Raw genomic sequence first — 26,746 nt, forward strand, 5'->3', positions numbered from 1 at the left:
GGCATGGGTTACACAGAGTCTCACACAGTGGGACCTGGCATGTAAGTCGGCTGGGGCGGTCCTCGGGGGGGGGGGGGGGGGGGGGGGGGGCCGACCCTGGGAAGGGGGGGGGGGGGGCATGGTGGCCAGGCCCGCGATCGGGGCCCACCGGTTTGCAAGCGGGCCTGTGTCGTGGGGGCACCTCTTCCTTCCGCGCCGGCCCCTGTCCGGTACCGCATGGCCAGCGCAGAGAAGAGAACCCCCCCCCCCCCCCCACACATGCGCCAAATAAACCGACAGTTCCATGCATGTCATGCCAGCCCTTTGGCGCATGTGTGAACTCGGCAGTCCCTAAGGCGCCGGCTGGAGTGCTGCCAACCCCTCTGGCATCCACCTAGCCCCCGAGACAGGTGAGAATTCCTCACCTTGGGGGCCCGTTGACGCCTTCCCGCCGCCATGGGGACTTAGTCCCCAGAAAGGAGAATCCCGGCAAAGAATCCTCACCACCTTCGAGGAGCAGGCTCTGGAGATGACCGGTGTGGCCGAGGATAGAGCGGTCACCAACGCGGAGGCTGGCGGACGCCGCAGACGTGAGGAACCACCGGGCTCCACCAGAGGATCTGTCAAACATGAGCTGTTATTGTCTTACTGACTGACTGCCATCCCTCCCACTGACCACATGTCCATTTCCCCGCAGGTCCTCCAGCTGATGATACTGGCCCATCCCAAGTGACCCCCTCTCCAGCCTCCCAGGAGACCACCTCAGATGAGAACTCCGTGGATGCCACCATAATAGTCACAGCACAGCTGTCATTCACACCCTCCACCAGCGCACACACCTCGTTGGGAAATGTTAGTAGTCAGGCTTTTGGGGCACAATCTGGTACACACCACACTGCTCATGATGTACATCAGGTAGAGGCAGGAACACCCGGACGAGACAGCAGTTGGAGGGCTGCTGGATCCCAGGACCCAGCTGGGTCCGAGTCTGATGCTGAGCCTGTGGAACAGTTACCCGGAGCTGATGGAGACAGTAGGGAGCGTCCAGGACATTCAGAGGGAGTTGTCAGTATCACTCTAGCAGGTCCATAGTCACTTGGAGGCGTTCTAGAGGCTATGGGCTTGGGGAGATGTCGGCGGCAATGCGTGTCACCAAGGCCAACAATGCTAGGGTGGTGACTGCAGTGGAGAGCCTGGTACATAATGTCGGCACCATTAGTGAAGGTGTCCAAGGCGTCGCATAGTCGGCAATGGCCATGGCTGAAGGTCTCGACAGAATGTCTGCCTCGGTGGGGTCGTGACCCAGTACCAGGCTGACCTTGATGAGGTTCTGCGGGATCTGTCCTGCTCTCAGATGGGAATGGCCGAGGCACTGCGGAGCTTGACCCAGTCGCAGGTGGGTATTGCCAAGGTGCTGCAGAGCATGTCCCAGTCACTGAGGAGCATCGCCGAGGGCGGCAACACGATGGTGCAGACCATGGGAAACCGTCAGGGATGGCAGAATCAGATGATGCAGGGACAGCCGGGGCTCGAGCCAGCTGTCCCTCCATCCCAAGGTGAACCGCAGGGCTCTATGGGCATGAGCAGGAAAAGGGGGCACTGAGTGCCAACCTGGACCGAGCCATGGAGTGGCGACAATGGCCACCAGCTCCTCTGAGTTCTATCCCTCTGATGAGACCACGTCTCACAGTCAGTACACAGGAAAGGGAAACACGGCTGTGCACGAGACGCCGATAAGTGAGCCAGCGCCATCCAACCCCAGAGCCCTCAGAGGACACCCGCCAGGTCCATCAAAGGCCACGGGGTGAGGTAAGCCGCTGGCTGCCTCCATCTCTGATGTGCATCCTGGGGAGACCCCTAGGTGTAGCAGTAGAGCTAGGAGGGCAAAGCACATTGAGGATCATTGAGGGCACCGGGGGAGGAAGGAGGGCACGGGGGTGGGGTAGTTGGGGATGATGGGGCTGGTGGTGGGGGGAGGGTCAGCACCATTGGGAGGGTGGGGAATTGTCAAACACAATAAACACCTTTGTGCACAACCAGCATGATGCCTCTGTCACTTTCTGAAGTTCTGGTTAGGTTTCATACACTCCAAACGTTGGCACATTCTTTCTTTAATTTGGTTGTCAAGTGCAATGGATTCCGTCCACTTGACGAACAGACACTCTGAACTCCAAGCGCCCATTGAAACAGATGCATCGTAGAGGGTCAGCACTTTACCGATTGTGGCCAGCCAACTTGAAGTGAGTGAAGGCTGACCAGGGAGACAAGATGGCCCCTCCCACTTTTGAAGGCCGTGTTAATGCAAGCAGCAATAAAGGTTGGCAATGGGACAAAGAAACAAAGGATGGGTCCAGATGAAGTGTAAATGAGAATTTGCCATCAACATATCCCTGCCTCTATAATTGTTTAATAACTTCTTCTAGTTCAATGAAAGGTCATTGAGCTGAAACATTGGGTGGAATTCTTCCATTTTGAGGCTCACTGTTATGGTAGGCACACTTGCCCCACCAACTAGAAAAGTAGGATCTTGTGCCAGATACGAAGCTCATTGATTATCCACAAACGGGTTCGCTTCTGACTCTCCTGGCGGGCCGGCACATGATTCATCTTCCCGCCCTCAGCTGACAGGTTCAAAGGTCATTTCGCCATATTTAAACACCAGTTCAGCACACTCGTATCACTCTCTCCAGCTCGCCTGTCTTCAGCAGACTGTGCAGGATGTCAGCAATACCGGGGAGGAAAGGCGAGCAGCCTCAAGGAGATGTCTACTCCTTGATTCAACTGATCCCATTGCCTGTGAGGTGTCCATGCTCAGCTTGGATCTCTACCCACTGCATCTGGAGTCTTCACCCATTGCATTCCAGTAAATGATGTGGTATCCCTTTGATCCCTTGGTTTGTGAGCTTTTCATGCAGCCTTGTCGGGATCCAGCTTCCCTCCCCTCTGCCTTCCATTGTTCATGTTCTCCATTCACTTCCTTGCCCCTCTGCCAGTTATTGTGACCCCTCGCTCTCTCCCCCCCCCACTTTCCAGCCAACCCCCAGTTGCGCCACCCTCCTTCCACATTTCCCCCTTGTCTTTGTTAGGCCACACTCCCCTCACATCTCCAGGCTCACCCCATCCCTGGTCAAACTTTGTTGCGGTGGCAGCATGAGCCATGCAGCACAGGGCTGTCCAGCTAAACACTGCTGTGTGGCATCAGGGGCAAAGGGACCCCTGTACCCCCCAACCCCAGGTGTAGTACTGATCCAAGATGGTGAGACAGGAAAGCCCAGGGTTCAGCAGCACAGTGCTGTCCATGAAGACCAGCTCAGTGATGGAGGCAGGAACCAGTCTGCCCCAGCAGAGGGGTGAACAGCGCATCAGGAGCAGCACAGTACTTTGGCACAAAAGATGCTACACTCACCCAAAGTCTCTTTGCAAACTAAGGACCGCCTTCTGCACGCAATCTGATTTTAGACTGACAAATTCCAGCTGGCGTGATGCAGGATTGAAAGGCCTGATGGAATACGAGTGGGCAGCTGTTTTAATGAGCATTCATGTGATGAAAATGGCGTTTGCACCACCTGCCACCAAGATGAAGGATTCCCCATAGGTGGGTTTCTGACTTTTTGACTCCCGTTAGATTCACCACATCCACTCGACACCAAACCTGCCGCTGGCTGCTTGGGAGAATTCTGCCCATTTACTCTGTTTCTCTCGCCACACATGGTGCCTGACCACCTGAGTATTTCCACAGTTTCTGTTTTTCTCTGGGATTTTGACTTTTAACCGTTGTTTCTTCCCATGTCTGACCCATTTGATCCATTGCCGAAAGTTAATCTGTTGCCATTGTAGACAGTGCTTCCTTTCCCTTTCCTGTTTAAAATAAAGAAACAAATATTTTCCTGGAGCAGATTGTCTTAGTTGTAAGGCGACATTGTAAGCGAGAGAAACTAGGACGGTTATTGAATTATTTTTGTCCTTCTACAAAGTCATGAACAACATTACATACTGCATACATTGAGCAGAATCTACGTTTGTATATATATCTCTCAGTAAATTAGGATATATATTATATATATATATACTGAATCACATAAGTACCACACTATCCCTGTGAGTGAGCAAAACTTACTTGACAAACTGGCATTTATCGAAACTCATCAGCAACCTCACCCCCCCCCCCCCCCCCCCCCCCCCCCCCCTCTCTCTCTCTCTCTCTCTCTCTCTCTCGCAGTTCCCCGAGAGAATGTATCCACTATATATTTCACTTTTCCTTTAGTTGAACAGAAACGCGACTTGTGATTCTACCCCGGTCATCCTGTGCCCAGGAATTGGCAAGTTGAGTTATCAATTCGACTTGCTATTGCTCTCTCAGGTATGAGCTGCTGGCAGCTATTCTATTGAAGAATGAAATCCTGAAGATGATGACGATGATGATTCGATGTGCACGTCACTGGAATATCTGAACAGTCTTGAGCTGTTTTGGTATACAGGAAAATCCTTGGGACAGATATTTCAGCGGGAGGTAATTTACATTCCCAGAAGCAGCTAATGCTGTGGGGAGCTGAATCCAACTTAATAGCCCTCTTAATGTAAGTCGGTCAATAATCCCTTCAAAGCCAATCGTCAAACATTCCAAAACAAGGCAAACTGTTACCCTCGATGCAACTCATTCCCTCATACCTGTGATATCCTTTACCTCAGTTCACTCTCTATAATAAAGGCAATTGGAGGTATTTGTAATGGCTCGAGACAATACCAGGTAGATGGCAGCACTGAAGGACAAAATGTGTTTATTGGCAAATAATGAGGATAACCTGTATATAGGCTCAGAGTCTTTATACAGGTGTTATTACTCTGGCTCCCAGGTTCACTCTGACCAGATCTCCACTCCCAGGGCCTCATTGGTTGGAGTTTGCATGCTCCTGCATGATAGGCCCCGAGCCAGCCACATGGGCTGTGAGGGTACACTCTTTAAAGGGACCGCACTATCATAGTATTGATCCATTTTTAATTTTTTTATTAATTTTTTTTTCAATTTAGAGTACCCAATACATTTTTTCCAATTAACGGGCAATTTAGTGTGTTCAATCCACCTACCTTGCACATCTTTGTGTTTTGGAGTGAAACCCACGCAAACACGGGGAGAATGTGCAAATCCACATGGACAGTGACCCACAGCCGGGAATCGAACCTGGGACCTCGGTGCCTTGAGACTGCAGTGCTAACCACTGAGCCACGTGCTCTGCCTGTATTGATCCATTTTTGTGCAGGGATGACCCTGATTCTTTCAGAGTCACTTAATAGACAGCTCAATAGCTGGAAGCTATGGTTCTAATGTATAAAATAGACAGCAGGTAGTCAATTCAACTCGAATCATCATGATACAGACAAATACCTAAAGTCATTGAAGTGAGTGGATGAAACCTTACCAGAACTTCAGAGACTGAACACATATTCTAGGCTGGCATTCTAGTCCAGTACTTAGGGGATACTACACTGTTGGAGGTGGACAAGACATTGAACTGAGGTCCTGCCTTCTCTCCGAAATGAAGAGAAAAAGATTTGGCACGCTATTCAGAAAAGAACAGCAGGATTCAATCTTGTGCCCTAGGAAACATTTATCGCTTGGACAAGAGGAAAAGCTGATGATCTGGTTATTTGTTTCATCACTGTTTCTGGGGCTTTGTTGTGAATAAATTGGCAGCTTTGTTTCCTATAGTACAACAGTAAGTGCACTTCAAAGCTACTTAATTGGGTGTGATATACTGACGTTGTGAGAGGCTTTAAATGAATGTTTCTCTTTCACTAATTTAACATTAGACACTGGTCCAAGTTTAATGTTGTTACACAGTGTAGGTTCACATTGCCCATGGAACTCATTGTTTGTGAAGTCAGCAGATGTTGTAGGCCTAGTTGAAGGAAGGTCACTCATTTCATGTTGTGAGAGTTGGTTTTGTCACTGTTTATGGGAATAATCTTACTGAAGAACTTGAATGGACCAGATAACCATGGGATTTGAATTGCTGGCAGAGATTGAGATGACCATGAGGGTATATTCTTGGCAACATGTAATCTGAAGTCTACACTGCGTCTTTTCATGTGTTTTAATTTAGTGTTAGTATGTGTGGAGTCTTTCCTGTCACTTCCTTTGTTCCCATTTCTTTTCTTTTATTATTTTTGGCCCGTGGACCCATAATTGGAATATGCCTTTAAGGAGAAAACTCAAGCTGAAGTAGCCTGCTTCTCAGGACATTGTATTAGCTCAGTGGCTAGCACTGTTGCTTCACAGTGCCAGGGGCCTGGGTTCAATTCCCGCTTGGGTCACTGTCTGTGCAGAATCTGCACGTTCTCCCGTGTCTGCGTGGGTTTCCTCCGGGTGCTCCGGTTTCCTTCCACAAATCCCAAAAGACGCGCTCATTAGGTGAATTGGACATTCTGAATTCTCCCTCTGTGTACCCAAACGGGCGCCAGAGTGTGGTGACTAGGGGCTTTTCACAATAACTTCATTGCAGTGTTAATGTAAGCCTACTTGTGACCATAATAAAGATTATTATTATAAAGTTTTATGTTTGGAGAGGAGAGGCCAGACTCTTTGGCGATGAGTGAATCTTAGGAACTAGCTTTGGAGGAAGTTGGTTTGTTTGGCTAACTGGCAACTAGTGGGTTGGCCAGGGACAGTGTTCTGCCTGATAACAGTCAGTGATTGGTCCCTGTGTGATGCTTTATGGGAGAGCTTGGCAGAAGTGTTTAGACCTTGGAAGTAGAAGGGACTCTCTCTCTCTGTCTCTCTCTCTCCTGCTTGGTGGAGTGAAATGACTACTCTATTGTTCTGAAAGCAGTGGGTCCCATCACACTCTTTGCTGTGAACCGGAAATGATACTGAAAGTAGACCTTTCCACAGAAAACCAACTCAACCCTAGAAGCACGAAATACCAAACAAAAGCCTAAATTTCAGAAAGACATTGACTGGAAATCATCCCTCTGCATCAAAGATCCTTATCCTTTGTTTTATTAATTTTTTTTTGCCTTTCCACCACCCTTTCCCTGTGCAGTGTGTGTATATATAGAGACTGGGGGTAGTTAGAAGGGGGAGTTAGGAAAGGGGTATGATGAGATCGTCAGTTACATTGTTCTGTCAGTTTAATTATTACACTGGACATAATAAAAGGTTACTCATGTTAAAGTTACAGGTGCAGTGGTTAGCATTGCTGCCTCATGGCGCCGAGGTCCCAGGTTCGATCCCGGCTCTGGGTCACCATCCGTGTGGAGTTTGCACATTCTCCCATGTTTGCGTGGGTTTCGCCCCCACAACCCAAAGGTGTGCAGGGTAGGTGAATTGGCCACGCTAAGTTGCCCCTTAATTGGAAAAAATGAATTGGGTACTCTAAATTTATTTTTTTTAAAGAAAAAAAATGTTAAAGTTACAAACCTGGTGACTGTAGTTTATTGGGCTCAACTAAGAACCTTGGGTATTTCAAATAAAATCTCATTTCACCTGTGTTGCGACTCCAGGTCAAGTGGGGCTGGAACGGACTGTGCACTAAACCAGGTGCAGTGACAGAATGTAGAAATCCTAGGGTAGAAATGGTACAAGTGTTTTGTATAAACCACTGCTGTATTCATGCTGGAATTGTGAAGTGACAACTGAGTTCTTGACAATAATCATATAATATGGAACTGTGTTGTATGATTTGACTAATTAGTCATGTGGGATTGTATAACATGACCTCATTGAAGATAAGGCTCTGATTCTGCAGTTTATAACTGATAACTGTGCTTAAAGTAACAAAATAGACCAGGAAACCAGCCCAACAATTGGGTGAAAAAGCATCTTGTTATTTTTGTTTGTGGAAGTACAGGTTAGGAATTGTGGCTCTCAAATTTTGTGGGATTGCTCCGAGTTTCTTACCATAGTTTTGACACGCAACGCTGAATTGAAACCCAGTGAAAATGCACACACAACCACTTGCAGCTCCCCTGATGTTTTGTCTGTGGTCTCTCTAAGTTTACCTGCTACAGTTAAGTCAAGAGGCTCATAATCACCTCACAGTAGTCCAATGTACTGCTTTGACATCCTGTTGCTGCTGCTGTTTACATCTTTGTTTCCAATAAAACTGCTTCATTGGTTCCAGCCTCGATCACATGGTCTGAGCCAATGTTTATTGTACCATTATCCAAAGATAGAGAACATATGAGAGCTTGTGCCAGTTCAATGAACTCAGGCCACTAATGAATTTTCATTCAAATCTTGGGCAATACTGCATTAAAGAGAGAAGTTTTATTTATACATTGCCTTATCAAGCCCTCGAGTGGTCCGAAAGTATGGCCATTAGATTGTTTTTGAAAAGTAGCTACTGTTATAAAATGGGGAAAGCAACAGCCAATTTACACACAGCAATATTGCACAAGCAGCGAGTGAGATGAATGACCAATAATTCTGTTTTAGTGAAGTTGGCCGTGGACTTCCATTCAAGCAGACCGGATCTTGAATTAATATCTCATCTGAAAGTGGCACGTCTGGCAATGCAGCACGCTCCTGGTATTGCACAGGCATGTTTAAAGTGCCAACCTGGATCATGTGCTCTCAGACTATTGTAGGCCTATGGGAAAAGTGCAGGGAATTCGGACTAATTGGATAGCTTTTTGTAGCACAGATACCAAGGCGCCAAATGGCCTCCTTCTCTGCTGTAAGATTCCTGCTGTGGATTGGTCAGGCTAAATTGCTCCCTAATTGGAAAAAAAAATGAATCGGGTACTTAAAAACATTTTGGGGGGGACTTTAAGTAAAACAAAAACTCACTGTTCAGAATGCAAAGTGATAAAGAACTGACTGACCTGATCTATTTGATTACAGTCCCTGAGGTTGTGACTGAGACACGGCAACTGATAGAGGACCGCAAGCTGCTGGAGGCCCACAGCAAGCTGATGGCGATGGAGAGCTGGCGCGACGACATTCTGTGCCAGCTGTACCGAGCTGGGAGACAGGACACAGAAGGGGAGCAGATCGTCTTGTCATACTTTAGCGCTGTCAGGCAGCTGAATGAAGATCTTGCCAAGGAGCTCTGGGATGTTGTAAGCTGTGGTCTAACCCTGGTTAAACAGGACCCGTCCCTGTTTGTCGCAGCGATTCGTATAATCGAGCGAGAAGAGAAGATTGACCAAGTGGCTTTGGATGGCCAAAACCATCACATGTTTTTCCCTCCCGGACGACCTAAAAATCTGCGGCAAATGTTTTTTAAAGTTATTGAGCAGTCGACTGCAACACAGTTCAGAGCGCGGCAAACTGACACAAAGGGACCGGGACTGGCCAATCATCTAGCAGCCTTGCAGAACAATATTCTCAATGATTTGAAAGTAGTAAAACACTTAATGGTGCAGTGTTGCCCTCCCCACTATAATATTCTTCAGACCTATATATTGCTACATCACAGTTATCTTTCAGGACATCTGCAGGATATTATCTCTTGGGACCTGGAGAAGAGTGAGATCTATACGGTGCTGAATTGGATACGCCAAATCTACCACAGGTAGGTGGCAGAGTACAGGGGGTGGCATAAGTGCACGGCTGTCTGACCTGAATTAGAATGGCATTTGGAAGTGTTCCAGAATGGCTAGTTTGAGCAACAATGTTGTATTGTTAGCAGGAAGATAAGCTCTATTTGAGTTATTATAATGTCACTGTGGTCAGTAATATTTCTGATAGAGGTTATTTGTTTGAGATGCAGTGTTGCCTGAGGGCCTCGGGATCTGAGAGGTTTCGGTATCAGGGCCTCACTTGATTTGGCTTCAGTCTAATAATGTTGACCTTGAGGGATATCATATATGGGTCCATGTGTCTGGAGTGAATGGCAATGTTCCTGCTGTCTCATATGGGAAACAGCTTTGTGGCTCTTCTCAGTATCACCTCCAGTGCTTGGCTTTCTTAAATCTCAGTGACCTAACTGGATGCAATACTGAAGTCATGGTCTAACGAAAGCACTGTGCAATCTGATAATGACTTTCTCTGACTTACATTTTTTTGTTTCCCAATGAGATCCATCATCCAGTAGCTTTGTTGGTTGCTGCTCCGTATTGGGGGCACATGTTGAGAATTACGATGATGAGGTCTCCTTCAACAGTTCCATCTGTTCCTCTGTCCTTCATTTGTACTGTTTGTGTTACATTTCATCTGGCACTCTTCTGCCCCTTTCACTTTTTGTCCAACTTCTGCTATCTACTTTAACCTTGATATCGGTATTAGACCCACTGCATTTCTTGAAATATTTTAATGACCTAGTCTTGGGTCAAACTTTTCAGATAACATAAAACTTGAAACTATTGTGAACTGTGAGTAGGATAGTGATAGACTTCCAGAAAGCATGGAGAAGCTGCTGGAATGGGCCAGCAGAGCGTTGATGAAATTTAATGCAGAGACGTGGGAAGCGATTTGGGCAGAATTTTATAATTATTTGACTAAGTGTCAACTCTGGCGGGAAAAGGGGTGTGTAGCTCGCCAGCTCCACTGCTGGTTTTTCCCAACATATCTTTTGACACTGAGTCAAAACAAAATCCTGGCAGCGGGTCTTGTGACGTCAGCCTAAGAGCCTGCCCCACCAAAACCCTCGGCTTTCAAGAGATTGGGGTGCCATGTTTAAAGAGAGGTTTGATGGGAACCGGGGTGGGGAGGGGGTGGGAGTAGGGGGGAGCGGTGCGTGCATGTTGTGAGGGGGTGGCCCGCTATTCCTGTGGTGGGGGAGGGTGCTCCTCATTGCCAAAAGTAGGGGTGGGTGCGAACATGGGGTGGTGCACGATTAGCACTGTGGGAGGGAGGCAGGCCTAGGAAGGAGGATCAGGCTGTCCACTCAAAATGGCGGCCCAATATCAGGATTCCGACGGAATCGGGCGAACTCTCCAGCATGCAAATATTTGTATGGTTAAGAAGGCTCACACCTGGGGCTCATTCCCAGCAACAGCAGAGACCTGTCCCAATTCTCTGCTGGTGGGAGCACTTAGTCTCCAGAATGGAGAATCCTGACCACAAAGAACAAAGAAAAATTACAGAACAGGAACAGACCCTTCAGCCCTCCAAGCCTGCGCCGATCCAGATCCTCTATCTAAAACTGTCGCCCATTTTCTAAGGATCTGTATCCCTCTGCTCCCTGCCCATTCATGTATCTGTCTAGATACATCTTAAATGATGCTATCGTGCCCGCCTCTACCACCTCCGCCGGCAATGCGTTCCAGGCACCCACCACCCTCTGCGTAAAGAACTTTCCACGCATATCTCCTTTAAACTTTTCCCCTCTCACCTTGAACTCGTGACCCCTAGTAATTGAGTCCCCCACCCTGGGAGAAAGCTTCTTGCTATCCACCCTGTCTATACCTCTCATGATTTTGGAGACCTCAATGACGTCCCCCCTCAACCTCCGTCTTTCTAATGAAAATAATCTTAATCTACTCAACCTCTCTTCATAGCTAGCGCCCTCCATACCAGGCAACATCCTGGTGAACCTCCTCTGCACCTTCTCCAAAGCATCCAAATCCTTTTGGTAATGTGGCAACCAGAACTGTACGCAGTATTCCAAATGTGGCCGAACCAAAGTCTTATACAACTGTAACGTGACCTACTCAATACATTGAGTATTGTACTCAATAACCCTTCCGATGAAGGAAAGCATGCCATATGCCTTCTTGACCACTCTATCGACCTGCACAGCCACCTTCTGGGTACAATGGACCTGCACACCCAGATCGCTCTGTGCATCAATTTTCCCCAGGGCTTTTTAATTTACCGTATAGTTCGCTCTTGAATTGTATCTTCCAAAATGTATCACCTCGCATTTGCCCAGATTGAACTCCATCTGCCATTTCTCCGTCCAACTCTCCAATCTATCTATATTTTGCTGTATTCTCTGACAGCACTTCACTATCTGCTACTCCACCAATCTTACTGTCATCTGCAACCTTGCTAATCAGACCACCTATACCTTCCTCCAGATCATTTATGTATATCACTTGACAACAGCTCCTCCACAAACCACCTGGATACAGTGACCGCAATGCACTGATGCAAATTTTCCCTGCAACTTTTTTTTTCCAAAAAAGATACTTTATTCATAAAATTTCTAATAAACATTACAGAATATTTTGAATTGTTGTGACTGTACATTTCCATCAAAGTTACATATTCACTTGACTTTCTTACATTCAATTGGGATGACATTCCACACCGCAATGCACTGATGTAAATTTTCCCTGCAACAAGCAATCAGTGACTCCACTCTGCTACTCTCTGCTGGATGCCTGCCTTCACTTGAACATGGAGGGTGTTTTGCTCAGGTACACCTTCTGGATACAGTGACCACAATGCACTGATGCAAATTTTCCCCACAGCAGCCAATCAGAGGCTCTGCTCTGCTGCCCTCTGCTGGACAGTTAAAAGGGGTGCAGGAACAGAGGAACCTGGTGGTATATATGTGCATAAATTGTTGAAAGTGGCAGGGTAGGCTGAGAAAGTTGTTTAAGAGGAATACAAAATCCTGAACACTGCACTTTGAGAAAATATGAAGGCTTTGGAGAAAGTGCAGGAGAGGTTTATGAGGATGATTCCAGTTATTCGGATAGATTGGAGAAGCTGGGCTTGTTATTCCTGGAGAGAAGTTTGAGAGGAGATTTCATAGAAGTGTTCAAAATTATGAGAGATCCGATCAGTGGAGATAGAGACTGTTTCCATTGGAAGATGGGTTGAGAACCAGAGGACACTGATTTAAGGTGATTGGCAAAAAAACCAATGGGAACATGAGGAAAAAGCTTTATGCTCGAGTGGGTTAGGGTCTGGAATGAGCTGCCTGCGAGTGTGGCAGAGGCAGATTCAATCCGGCTTTCACAACAGAATTGGATAAGCACCTGAAGAGAGAATTTGCAGGGCTATGTGGAAAGGACAGGCGAATGGGAGTTAGCTGAGTTCTCTTGCAAAGAGTTGGCAGGGATGCAACAGGCCAAAAGGCCACCTTCTCTGCTGTAATCTCATCTGCAAATTTGACACATTTACACTGAGCTCTTGAATACAAGTCATTGATACAAATTAGAAACTGAAATGGACCCAGTACCCTACTCTGCCAACTGTGTTGATTTGAATGAATAATATTTTGCATGGTGCTTTGTTGAAGATTTTTTGGAAGGTGAGGTACATCATAGGCCCATAGATGTTTACAGCGCAGAAGGAGGCCATTTAGCCCATTGTGTTCATGCTGGTCAACAAAGATCTGACTACACTAATCCCATTTTCCAGCGCTTGGTCCAGGGACCTAGAGGCAGTGCCAGTGAATATCTAAATGCTTCTTAAATGTGACAAGAGTTTCTGCCTCAGCCACCTTCTCAGGCAGTGAGATCCAGACCCCCATCACCCTCTAAGTGAAAACTTTCTCCTCACCTCCCCTCTCAGTCATCTACCTCTTACCTTCAATCAGCAGGTTAAGTAGATTGGGCACGCTAAATTGCCTTTAATTGGAAAAAAAATAATAATTGGGTACTGCAAAATTTATTTTTAAAAAATATGTCATCCACTGGATATCTGGTGTATTCACTATTTCCTCATGCAATTCTCTGCCTCACAAATATTTCTCTTGTCTTGTAACAATTTGGAATCAATATCATCTACCTCAGAGATTTATTTGCTGTAACCCCATTTGGAGGTATTAGCTCAAGGGGTAGAGTGCTCACTTGGACAGGTAGTGGGATCGATGCCCACATTCTCCACTTTCATTTGGGGTGGTGCAGTGGTTAGCACTGCTGCCTCACAGTGCCAGGGACCCGGGTTCAATTCCGGCCTCGAGTGACTGTGTGAAGTTTGCATGTCTTTTTTTAAATAAATTCAGAGTACCCAATTATTTTGTTTTCCAATTAAGGAACAATTTAGCGTGGCCAATCCACCTACCATGCACATCTTTAGGTGTGGGGGTGAAACCCACGCAGACATGGGGAGAATGTGCAAACTCCACACGGACAGTGACCCAGGGCTGGGATTCAAACACGGGTCCTGAGAGCCGAAGGCAGCGATGCTAACCATTGTGCCATGTGCAGCCCTTGTTCTCACCATGTCTGAGTGGGTTTCCTCCAGGTGCTCCAGTTTCCTCCCATAGTCCAAAGATGTGCAGGTTAGGTAGATTGGCCATGATAAATTGTCCCTTAGTGTCGAAAGATCTGTAGATTAAGTTACGAGGTTAAGGGGGTAGGGCAGGGTAGTGGGCCTTGGTAAAGTGCCCTTTCTGAGGTTTGGTGCAGACTCGATGAGCTGAATGGCCTCCTTCTGCACTGTAGGGATTCTATGATGCTAACTTATCTGAAGAATTCCACCCCAATTTCTATTGAAGTAAATTTCTTCGAACACTGTACATATCCCAGTACAACGTATCCATGACCAGACTCTGCCACATCCTTCCTACATTGTATATCTTACCACTGTTTCAGGAATCTTATCCATGGTGTTTCCAGTTTCCATCTTTCTTTAGATTTGACCCCTTTCTTGGCTCGTAGTATCTGCCAGTTCCTGGTATTTGGTTCCTGTTTCTCTCTCAGAATTAGTCTGCCGTTAACACAATCAAATATGATAAAAATAAATCTGATATTGAGCTTAGAGTTGTTAATTCAAGGTGATGGCTAATCGAAGACAACTGACAGTTTAATCGGGTCAATCTTATCATATGCTTTAAAGTAGCAGCTCTCTATTGGTTTTTTAAAATAATTTTTTTGTTTTTTATAAATTTATAGTACCCAATTCTTTTCTTTCCAATTAAGGTGTGGCCAATCCACGTAGCCTGTACATCTTTTTAGGTTGTGGGGGAGAATGTGCAAACTCCATTTGGACAGTGACCTGGGGCCAGAATCGAACGCAGGTCCTTGGCGCCCTGAGGCAGCAGTGCTAACCACTCTGCCGCCATGCCGCCCTTAGCAGCCCTCTATTGGTATCCAAATTGAATGCTATGTCCATGATATTAATCTAATAAAGGCTGTCATGTCAGGCACATCGAGGGGAATAATGGCTTGGTGTGGGTAAAGGCGCTATCCATTTTGCCCAATTTGAATACACCACTTTTAAATTCTCATGCAGCAATTCCATGGCGCCTTGTCCAGAAGATCATTCCCCATGTGAAAGAGGTACAGGAGAGTGGCAAACAGTGAGTGGTGATTAGTCTTCAGAAGGGGAAAGTACTGAAGAAGTGACTGAAAATTAACATAGACAAGTCACTGTGACCAGGTGATTATTTCCCAGAACCTTGGAAGGAAGCTATGGAACAAATGGCATTGGCTCTTAGCTGTTATTTTCCAAAGAATGCTCAGAAAAGAAACTTGAAGCAGACTGGCTCAGGCGACAGACATGACAATAGCGCATCCAACTCAGATTGGCAGATGACACCCCCATCCCCCCACTCCACTCCCCAACCACCTCTGCACCACTACAGGGACAGGACATTAAAAAACAGCTGGTGTCAAACCTATTATAGGTGAAGTTCCAAAGTCTACAATATTGAACACGGTTTAGAAGACTGGGGAAACATTAATCTGGAGAAGCCAGAATCAATTTCTCAAATCCAGTACCTAAGCGATGGAATGCTGAACATGTCCAATATCTTCTTTGGAATGTCGTGGGAGATAGGAGCACCCCTTTACAGGAAGGACATAGAGAAGATGCATTCACCAGGCTGTTACTATGGATGTAGAGTTATTGTGAAGAGTGACACGTTTTCATTTTGTTTTTTTTAAATAAAGAGTACCCAATTATTTTTTTTCCAGTTAAGGGGAAATTTAGCATGGCCATTCCACCTGCACTGCACATCTTTGGATTGTGGGGGTGAGACCTACGCAGACACAGGGAGAATGTGCTAACCTCACACGGACAGTGACCCGGGACCGGAATCGAAGCCGGATCCTCAGCGCCATGAGGCAGCAGTGCTAACACTGCGCCACCACGCTGCCCTTTTTCATTCCTGTTATGGAAATCAAGGAGTGCCCTGATGGAGTATTTTCTGATGGTGGTGAGCTATGAATCATTCCAATTCCGATACTCTTCCCGCATCTAGTGGTGCACTAAGACAGACTTTAGTCTGCTTCCAGAGCTAGGAATTCCCGGAACAAATCGCTCGTCTGTCACCATAGTTTGTACTTTATGGGCGTTACTTCACATCAAGCATCTCTCCTGTTCTTACTGCCAGCTATGGGCATATTTAGAAGGATTTACATGTTGACACATTCAATCTGTTTGACCGTGTTATTAAAACACCTTCCTTGGGCAACAAGTCCTGGGGTGGGACTTGAACACAGAACCTCAGGCTCAGAGGCTGGGACTCTACACACTGCTTCACAAGACCTCTGTTATGAATAGTGCTGGGCTGTTTCTACTGGTCTCTGGAATTGTATCAAAAGTACGCAAAATTAAGATGATTATGATTAAGGGTCTGGGCTAATGATCCAGAGACATGAGCTCAAATCTCTCCAAGGCAGCTAGGAAATTTAAATTCTGTTTCATAAATCAATATGCAATAAAAGCTAGTGCCAACAATTATGATAATTAAATTACCAGATTGCCGTGGAAACACATCTGGTTGACTAATATCCTTCATGAAAGAAAATCTGCCATACTTACACAGTCTGAATAATATGTGACTTCAGTCCCACTCTGTGACCCCAAAATAGCTCTTAACTGCTTCTGTGAGATAGTCTCAAAAGCATTCTGCTGTGTAAAGCAGCTGTAGAAAGGTATAATAAGAATAAAACCAGATGGACCACTTGACTCTGACCCAGACATGACAAGAGCACATCCAGGACAATTGATTTCCTCACCAGAATCTTGGGACTTGTGAAATTGGGAGAGCTGTTCCACAGACTGGTCATGCTCACTGAACCATAATGTTGAAACAACTCTTCAGACTCCTCCTCCAGCAGTCCTGTCCCACCGACAGGTCAGACTCATCAAAATGGCAGGAGAGTGCATACAGCCTGGAGATAGTGACCCTGTGGGGTTCCCAACCTTTGCTGCAGAACCATGAAGTCTCATGACATTGGGTCAAACATGCCCAAGGAACTCTCTTGCTGATTGATGAATCAGTGCTCCTCATGTTGAACACCTTTTGAAAGAAGCTTTCGGGGTGCAAGGGCACAGCGTGTACTCTCGGTCCATCACCAGGAGTGACTCGGTAGCACCACTACTGACCAAGCTGGCCAAGGCCTCAATGACATAGCTGCTAGACTGGGTCTTTGGCAGGTGGTGAGGGAATCAGCAAGAGGGTAAAACGTACTTAACTTTGTCCTCACCAATCTTTTTTTAAAATAAATTTAGTGTATCCAATTAATTTTTTTTTCCAATTAAGGAGCAATTTAGCATGGTCAATCCACCTACCCTGCACATCTTTGGGTTGTGGGGGTGAAACCCACAAAAACACGGGGAGAATGTGCAAACTCAACACGGACAGTGATCCAGAGCTAGGATCGAACCTGGGACCTTGGCGCGGTGAGGGAACAGGGCTAACCCACTGCGCCACCGTGCTGCCCCATCCTCACCAATCTAACTGTTGCAGATGCAACTGTCCATGACAGCAGATGTAGAATTGACCACCACCTGTAGACATCACCCTGTCTTCATACTGAGGATACCCTCCATTGTGTTGTGTAGTATGCATGCTAAATAGGATTCTTTGCAGATCTGCCAGATCAAATCTGGGCCCCACATTCACTGAGGGCCATCAGCAGCAGCAGAATTCTCCTCAACCACAAGTTATAACCTCATGACATGACATATCCCTCACTCTACCATAACAATCAAGCCAGGAGATCAACTCTGGTTCAATGAACAGTGTAGGAGGGCATCCTAGGAACAGCACCAGGCATACCGAAGAATCAGATGCCAAACTGGTGAAGTTATAAAAGCAGAAGTAGCATGAATTAGACAGGGCGAATCGATCCCGCAACCAACGGATCAGGTCAAAGGTCTTTGGTCCTGCCATATCCAGGTGATGGGCATTTAAACAACAGCATAATGAACCACAAATATCCCCATTGTCAATGATGGGGTTGCCAGGGCAGCACGGTGGCGCAGTGGGTTAGCCCTGTTGCCTCACGGCGCCGAGGTCCCAGGTTTGAATCCCGGCTCTGGGTCACTGTCTGTGTGGAGTTTGCACATTCTCCCCGTGTTTGCGTGGGTTTCGCCCCCACAACCCAAAGATGTGCAGAGTAGGTGGATTGGCCACGCTAAAAAAATTGCCCCTTAATTGGAAAATGAATTGGGTATTCTAAATTTATAAAAAAAAAAAAAATGATGGGGTTGCCAAACAGATCAGCATGAAAGACAAGGCTGAAGTATTTGCAGCCATCTTCAACCGGAATTGCCAAGTGAATGATGATGAATCCAGGCCTCCTCCAGAGGACCCCAGCATCACAGATGCCAGTCTTCATCCAGTTCAATTCACTCCATGTGCTATCACAAAATGCTTGATTCCGCTGCAGAAAAGGCTATGGATCCTGGCTATAGTACTGAAGACTTGTGTTCCAGAACTTGCCGCACCCCTAGCCAAGCTGTTCCACTAAATCGACAACACTGGCATCTAACCGGCAATGTGGAAAATTGCTCAGTTATGTCCTGTCCTCAAAGAGCATGACAAATCCAACCCAGCCAATTACATCAGTCTACTCTTGATCATCAGTAAAGCGACTGAATAGGTCATCGATAGTTTTATCAAGTGACACTTGCTTAGAATTAGCTGGTCCCTGGTACTCAGTTTGGTTCTGCCGGGGTCTCTCAGCTCCTGACCTCATTACAGCCGTGATCCAAACAAAGGCAGAAGAAGTGAATTCCAGAGATGAGTCGAGAGTGACTGCCCTTGACATCAAGGCAGCATTTGACCTATCATGGCATCAAGGTGCTTAGCAAAATTGAAGTCAATGAGAATCAGGGGAGAACTCTCCACTGGCTGGAGTCATACCTGGCACAAAGGAAGATGGTTGCGGTTATTGGAGGTCAATCATCTCAGTTCCAGGACATCACTGCAGGAGTTCCTCAGGGTAGTGCCTTCAGCTGCTTCATCAATGATGCTCCCTTCATCAAAGGTCAGAAATGGCGATGTTCATTGATGATTTTGAAGTATTTACTTCTTTTAATACCCCTCAGATACTGAGGCAGCCCATGTCCAAAGGCAGCATCCAGGCTTGGGCTGATCAATGGCAAATAATTCTCATGCCACAAAACTGCCAGGCAATGAATACCCACACTCCCCCACCAACAAGAGAGTCTAACCCTCCCTTTGTCATGCAAAGGCAAAACTATTGCCGAATCCCCCAACATCCTGGGGATTACCATTGACCAAAAACTGAACTGGACCAGCCATATAAATACTGTGGCTACAAGAGCAAGGTCAGAAGCTGGGAATCATGTACCAAGCAACTCATCTCCTGACTCCCCAAAGCTTGTCCATCACCAACAAGGCACAAGTTAGGAGTGTGATTGAATACACTGCCACTTGCAGCTCCAACAGCACTCAAAAGGCTCAACACCATCAAGGGCAAAGCAACCTTTTGACTGACACCTCATCCACCACCTTAAACATTCACTCCTTCCATCACCGACACACAGAGGCAGCCTTGTGTACCATGTACAAGATGCACTGCAGCAACTCACCAAGGCTACTTTGATAGCAGCTTCCGAACCCCTGATCTCTACCATCCAGAAGGACAAGGGTAGTAGATGCATGGCAACATCACGACTTACAAGCTCCCCTCCAAGCCACAAGGTATCCTGACTTGGAACTGTATCCCCAATATTCCATCATTGTTGGATCAAAATCTTGGAATTCTGTCCCTAACAGCACAAGCACTGCAGTCATTCAGGAGGATGACTTACCACTCTCTTCCCCAGGGCAATTAGGGATGGGCAACAAACACTGGTTTTGGCAAAGAAACTCTCATCCCATTAATTTATTAAAAAAACCTCAATCAGAAGTCAGAAAACCATCCTTCTTGCAATTCATCTTGAGAGATTAAATTCTTTAGAAAGAGATTTAGACAGTTGTTTGGCAAAAAGGATTGATACAGAACCCTGAGACCAATCCCGCTATCCCGATTTCCACCCTATGTGAGGTCAGCCAATAGTTCACAGGCTTAAAATAGGGAGCTTGAAGTTTTTGGTTTGATGGAAAACACAAGCAGACCGCAGGAGCCAGATTTCTACGTCTGAGTCGGGTGCGCAGAGGTGGGAGAATTCCCGGCTCTGTGGATCCAACCTTCAAGTATGGCAGACCACAATTCTGATTTTCATTCCAGAGGGGCAGGCTGGATTAGAAGTTGGCCCTCCATCCCAGAATACATGCCAAGACTGCCTGGAGGCAGGCTTGGGTGGAAGGCCTGTGTCTGCATTCTGGCACCTTGTTGAATTTAATTTTAAAAATAATTAAAAAGAGAAACAGCCTTCACCCCCTCACCTGCTCTCCATGCCAACCCGGCCACCTCATGCTCCCATCTACCCCCATTGCTGCTCTTTAACCCTATGCCATCCCATCCTCCTCATATCTTGATACCCCCCACACCCCAATGTCCCTTTTAGACCCCTATGTCAACTTAGTGCCAACTCATGAGGCAACCCATGCCCTCCACCCACCACCCTTTTGTCTTACACCCAATATGCCAACTCACCTAGGATCCACCATGTGCAAACCTCAGGTGCAATGCTGACATAAAATAAAGTTATGTGTCAATTGATGACATGACTGTTTTAAACAAAAACACTAATTGATTTTTAAAAACATTCAATACATAGAAATTTCACCTAAACAAACATTTCTATTCTATATCCACTTGGAGCAGTCAAACTGCTTACTAACAGACACCCAGTGTGGTAACTTTAGTTTGTAAAATAAATCACTCCAGCGCAGACCCTATAATGACAACCATCATCTTTATATCAACAGACAGAATTAATTATCAAGCAGGTTTTTTTTGAACTCCAGACGTTTTTCAATTTAAAACTTAGCAGAGTTAAATCCATTGGCAGCTTTTATAGTTCTAATGAGTTCTGACAGTACTTGGACAGTTTTGACAGTTCTTTGACAGCTTGACAATACTCTTATAGCTTTTGCAGTTCTTTGGTTGCTTTGACAGTTCCTTGACAGTGACAATATGTTTATGCACTTTCCATGCACAATCTTCTGTACTTTATTAAGCTCCCAAAGGGTGCCCTTATCTCACCCAATATGTACCAGGACCACACCACTCCAAAGGGGTATCCTGGCTATCTAAAAAATTCCACCAAGTTCAGACCAACTCTTACCAGGTCTAATTTGCACACGCCTTGTTTCACACTTCTGGGCTACAAACATCTCAGAGCACCGGAGATAGCTGATGATTTAACTGGCCAACTGCATCTGTAAACTGCAGATATGAGAACCCTAGCCTGAATCAAGTTTCACCCCCACAAAAATCAAAAATGCCATCTTCAGGGACCTTTCACATGGTGAAAACCGGGGCCTAGATTTGACTTGTAGGCTGTGCTGCATTTGTTGGTGTCAATTAAGGTCACTGAAGGGATGTATAATGGCAGTCCCTTATACAGTCACGGAGAGGTTATACTGCAGGTTGAGTAATCCAGAGAGGATGAGTTCAAATTCCACCATGCCAGTTTGAGAATTTTAATTCCGTTAAGATAAACTTTGGAAGTAAGATAATTTCAGTGAAAAGAAAGTGACTGCACAGCTATCAGATAGTTGTAAAATTATATTTCTTGATTGCACCTCTATGTGACTCCAGTCTTATTCCAGTAGGCCAGACCTTCTGGAACGGGCTGGTTTGATCAATATCCAAAGCCTATGTCAGTGGGAATATTAGAACAATACAATAGTCACAACACAAAGGGAGACATTTCTTTGAATGGATTGGTTTGTTAGGCACAATGGCCTCCATGACCAGCACCTATTCTTGTGTACTTTCCCATTGGATGTCATAGATGCTGAGGGGGATGGTCCATGTTAATCAAGAACTGTCTGGTCCAACCCGTTAGGTTTACAGCCCTCTCTTGGTTTGAATTGGAATCCTCCTAAGACCATAAGATGTAGAAGCAGATGTAGGCCATTCAGCGTATCTGGTCTGCTCCACCATTCATGAGTTCATGACTGATCTGAAATGATAAACCTCAACTCCACTTTCCTGCCTTTTCCCCACAACCTTTGAATCATTTACCGATTAAAAATAAGTCTATCTCAGCCTTGAACATATGTAACGGCCCGACCCAGCCTCCACAGCCCACTGAGGTAAAGAATTCGCCAGATTCACTCTCAGAGAAGACATGCCTTCTCATCCCTATCTTAAATGGGCATCACGGTAGCACAGTGGTTAGCACAGTCGCTTCACAGCTCCAGGATCCCAGGCTCAATTCCCGGCTTGGGTCACTGTCTGTGCAGAGTTTGCACGTTCTCCCTGTGTCTGCATGGACTTCCTCCGGGTGCTCCGGTTTCCTCCCACAGTCCAAAGATGTGCAGGTTAGGTGGATTGGCCATGCTAAATTGCCCTTCATGTCTAAAAGGTTAGATTGGATTACTGGGGTATGGGGATAGGATGGAGTCATGGGCATAGGTAGGGTGATTTTTCCATGGGCTGGTGCAGACTCGATGGGCAGAATGGCCTCCTTATGCACTGTAAAATCTATGATCTATGAACCCTTGCTCTGAGATTATGCCCTCTTGTCCTAGACCCTCCCACAAGAGGAAACTCCCTCTCAGCATCTACCATGTCAAGCTCCCTTAGAATCCTCAATAAATTTTCCTCCCATTCTTCCAAACTCCAATGGGTACAGGCCCACGTACTCAACCAATCCGCATAAGAAAATTCCTCCATACCTGGGATCAACCTGGTGAACTGTCTCTGGGCTGTCTCCAATGTCACTATATCTTTCCTTCGATAAGGGGACTAAAACTGTTCACATTATTCCAGGTGTGGTCTAACTAGTGCCTTGTATAGTTTTAGCAAGACTTCTCTATTTTTATACTCCATTCTCTTTGAAATAAGGCCATTTCATTTGCCTTCCTTCTTTCCTGCTGAACATCCATGCTAGTTTTTTGTGATTTATGCATGAGGACCCAGAAAACCCTCTGAGCTGCAGCTTTCTGCAGTCTTTTTCCATTTAAATAACATTCAGCTCATTTATTCTTCCTACCAAAATGCATACCTTCACATTTTCGTACATTATATTCTATCTGTCAAGTTTTAAAAAAAATTTAGAGTACCCAATTAATTTTTTCCAATTAAGGGGCAATCTAGCGTGGCCAATCCACTTAGCCTGCACATCTTTGGGTTGTGGGGGCGAAACCCACACAAACACAGGGAGAATGTGCAAACTCCACACGGACAGCTATCTGCCAAGTTTTTGCCCACTCACTTAACATGTCTATATCCATCTGTAGACGTTTTTGTGTCATTCTCCATCTCTTTGCCTTCCCGCCTATTTTGTGTTCGCCGCAAACTTGGCAATATTACATGTAGATGTTGAGAAAAAGCGAGGGTTGTTTACACTGGTAGCCTGTCAGTGAAAAGTCCAGTGATTGATGGGGAACGTGGCTTGCATTCTGCTGTTTGGTTTGGCTAAACCAGGTTATTGGCAGTCACCAGGGAGGTCAGCTCCAGCTGCTTTGTGTGACAGCAAAAAATAAATGGTTTATTTGTTAAACACCATTCCGTTTCCAGGATGTCAGGAGTTGTGTTATCATTTCTAAAATATTGTTCTTGCAAACACTCCCTTCTCAGTCTGAGTCTTTGTGCCCTGTTGTAGATGTCCCCCTGCACTGAACCCAAAGGTCTTCCTGAATTGAGATGAATCAATCTTGGTCATTCTTGAGCTGACCCTGGTCCACATCTTGTGGCAGATACAGTTCCTTTAACAATCTGTAGCACACAAGATCAATTTTGAGTCCATCTGGCATCAACCAGCATTCAGAAAGTTCGGCGCTGGGTTTTGATTGTTCAAAGGACGTCCAAGTAGGCATATTGCCAGATGGCACTGAACAAGCTTACTTTCAGATTGATAAAAACATAAGAACTAGGAGCAAGATTAGGCAATTCAGCCTTCGAGCCTGATCTCACCATCGTGGCTGATCTCATCTCAGCCTCAACTCCACTTTCCTGCCCGTTGTCCATAACCCTTCAACCCATTACTAATTCAAAATCTGTCCATCTCCTCCTTAAATGTAATCAATGCCCCAATATCAAGGCACGGTGGCACAGTGGTTAGCAATGCTATCACATAGTGCCATGGACTGGGGTTCAATTCCGGCCTTGGGATACTGTCTGTATGGAGTTTGTACGTTCTCCTCGTGTCTGCGTTGGTTTCCTCTGGGTGCTCAGATTTCCTCCCACAGTCCAAAGTGTGTGTTAGGTGGGTTGGCCATGAAGAATTGTGTTTACGGGTGTGGGGTTATGGGGACAGGGGAGTGGACATGGGTTGAATGCTCATTCCGAGGGTTGGCGCAGACTCGATGGACCGAATGGCCTCCTTCTGCAGTGTAAGGATTCTATGATCTGCTGCACTCTGGGGCAGTAAATTCCAGATTCACAACCCGTTGAAAGAAGTAGTTTCTCCTCATCTCTGTTTTAAATCTGCCACCTCTTATCCTAAAACAATGATCTCTCATTTTAGATTGCCCCACAAGAGGAAGAATCCGCTCTACGTCAACGTTGTCGATACATTTTATACAATTAGATCTCCTCTAATTCGTCTAAACTCAAGAGTTTCGCCTAAACTAATCAATCTCTCTTCATAAGACACAGCCCTCACAGAATCATAGAATCCCTACAATGCAGAAGGCGGCCATTTGGCCCATCAAGTCTGCACCCACCCTCTGAAAGAGCACCCGGCCCAAGTCCACTCTCCTGCCCTATCCCTGTAACTCCACCTCACCTTTGGACACTAAGCAGCAATTTAGCATGGCCAATCCACCAACCTGCACATCTTTGAGCCAGGGGAGGGAACTGGAGCACCGGAAGGAAACCCACCCAGACACTGGGAGAACGTGCAAACTCCACTCAGACAATCACCCGAGGTTGGAATTGAACCCGGGTCCCTGGCTTTGTGAGACAGCAGTGCTAGCCACTGTGCCACCGTACCACCCGTCATCTCTGGAATCAATCCAGTTAACCTCCTCTGAATTGCCTCTAATACAACTACATCCCTTCTCAAATGAAGGGATAAAAACTGTGAATAGTACTCCAGGTGCGGTCTGACCAATGCCTTGTACAGTTGCAGCAACACTTCCCTACTTTTATACTCTATCCCTTTAGCTATAAAGACCAAAATTCCATTTGCTTTCCTTATTGCCTGCTGTACCTGGATACTAGTTTTCTGAGATTCATGCCTGAGGACATCAAGATCCCTCCTCACCAAAGCACTCAGAAGTTTTTCTCCATTTAGATCATAAATTCCCTTTCCAGTTTTCTGACCAAAAATGGATAACCTCAAACTTATCCACGTTAAACTCCATCTGCCAAATTTGGCACTCTCATCTAAACCTCTCGATACCTATTTGTAAATTCCTTATTTCCTCATTGCAACTTACTACCCCACCTATTTTAGTGTCATCTATAAATTTGCCAAGTACCTTCTATCCCTGCATCCAAGTCATTAATTTAGATTATAAATAGTTGGGGCCCGAAGACAGAACCCTGTGGCATCCCACGAGTCAAATCTTGCCAACCAGAAAAAGCCCCATTTATCCCGACTCTCTGCCTTCTGTCGTTTGCCAGTCTTTTATCCAAGTGAATAAATTACCCCAACCCATGTGATCTAATTTTGTGAATTAACCTTCTGTTCGGCACCTTTTCAAACACCTTCTGGAAATCCAGATATACTACATCTACAGGATCCCCATATCCACTTAGCTTGTTACATCTTCGAAGAACTCTAGCGAATTAGTCAAACACAATTTACTTTTCATAAAACCATGGTGATTCAGCTGAGGATCAGTTAAAGAGTGAGTAAATTGTTGAGGGAATGTGTCAACAGGAAAAAGCGCAGGCAAGCGGGGCTCATTGGGCAAGCCCTTTCAGCTAGCGAGCACTAACACGATGGGCTGAATGGCATCCTCCTAGGCTGAAAGATCCAATGATTTTAAACATTTATTTTAGAGTACCCAATTCATTTTGTCCAATTAAGGGGCAATTTAGCGTGGCCGATCCACCTACCATGCACATCTTTAGGTTGTGGGGGCGAAATCCACGTAAGCACGGGGAGAATGTGCAAACTCCATACGGAGTGACCCAGGATCGGGATCAAACCTGGGACCTCTCTGTCGTGAGGCAGCAGGGCTAACCCACTGTGCCACCGTGCTGCCCTTCAGATCCAATGATTTAAGTCATCCTCTCTCTCACAAACATGAATAACATGCCCTTCGCACCATCAAAGAATCTTACTGACCGTTGGCAGGAAGCCTCCAACTGTTGAGGGGAAAGTGCTCCACCTCAGAAGAAGCCATTGCAAGTACGCCGAGAGATTGCCTTGGAATGTTAATCATTTGTGATGCTTTTCCTGTAATGGTGTTATCACAACCTTGCTTCCTGTTTTCCTTTTTGTCTCTTCCCCTCGCAGTCCAGAAATGGTAGATCACCCTGATCTCTCTCCTGATGTAGACATTACCTCACCGGGCCCGTTGATTTCCCAAGGTGCACTGGAGCAGCTGGAGGATAAATATGTTAATGCTATCCGGGTGAGTTGAGACCTTTAAATAAGTTTAAACTTGGGAGGACTCCCTGGAGCTCGCATTTGTTGGATTCCCTGTGC

At 46.0% G+C, this 26,746-nt stretch overlaps 1 protein-coding gene and 2 long non-coding RNA genes across 4 annotated transcripts in view; 1 reads left to right on the forward strand and 2 right to left on the reverse strand.

Annotated features, from left to right (window-relative positions):
- exoc3l1 (exocyst complex component 3-like 1) overlaps nt 1-26,746 on the forward strand; it is a 147,291-nt gene that overhangs the window by 71,249 nt on the left and 49,296 nt on the right. The window contains exons 4-5 of the mRNA XM_038807064.1: nt 8,822-9,494; nt 26,555-26,672. Of these exons, the coding sequence (XP_038662992.1) occupies nt 8,822-9,494; nt 26,555-26,672 (791 nt within the window). The remainder of the gene's footprint in view (nt 1-8,821; nt 9,495-26,554; nt 26,673-26,746) is intronic.
- On the reverse strand, nt 3,491-8,888 carry LOC119971483. 2 transcript variants are annotated; one of them, XR_005461845.1, is made up of 4 exons: nt 8,803-8,886; nt 8,011-8,225; nt 7,397-7,540; nt 3,491-3,837 (listed from the first exon to the last, which is right to left on the reverse strand). It is a non-coding gene; the product is annotated as an uncharacterized LOC119971483 (long non-coding RNA). The 2 variants fall into 2 exon arrangements; XR_005461844.1 differs by lacking the exon at nt 8,011-8,225 and having other exon boundaries at nt 8,803-8,888.
- On the reverse strand, nt 9,103-26,560 carry LOC119971484. Its single transcript, XR_005461846.1, has 3 exons — nt 26,384-26,560; nt 14,405-14,530; nt 9,103-9,186 (listed from the first exon to the last, which is right to left on the reverse strand). It is a non-coding gene; the product is annotated as an uncharacterized LOC119971484 (long non-coding RNA).

The sequence above is a fragment of the Scyliorhinus canicula genome, chromosome 9 (genome assembly GCF_902713615.1).
Source record: "Scyliorhinus canicula chromosome 9, sScyCan1.1, whole genome shotgun sequence".
Classification (NCBI taxonomy): Eukaryota; Metazoa; Chordata; class Chondrichthyes; order Carcharhiniformes; family Scyliorhinidae; genus Scyliorhinus; species Scyliorhinus canicula.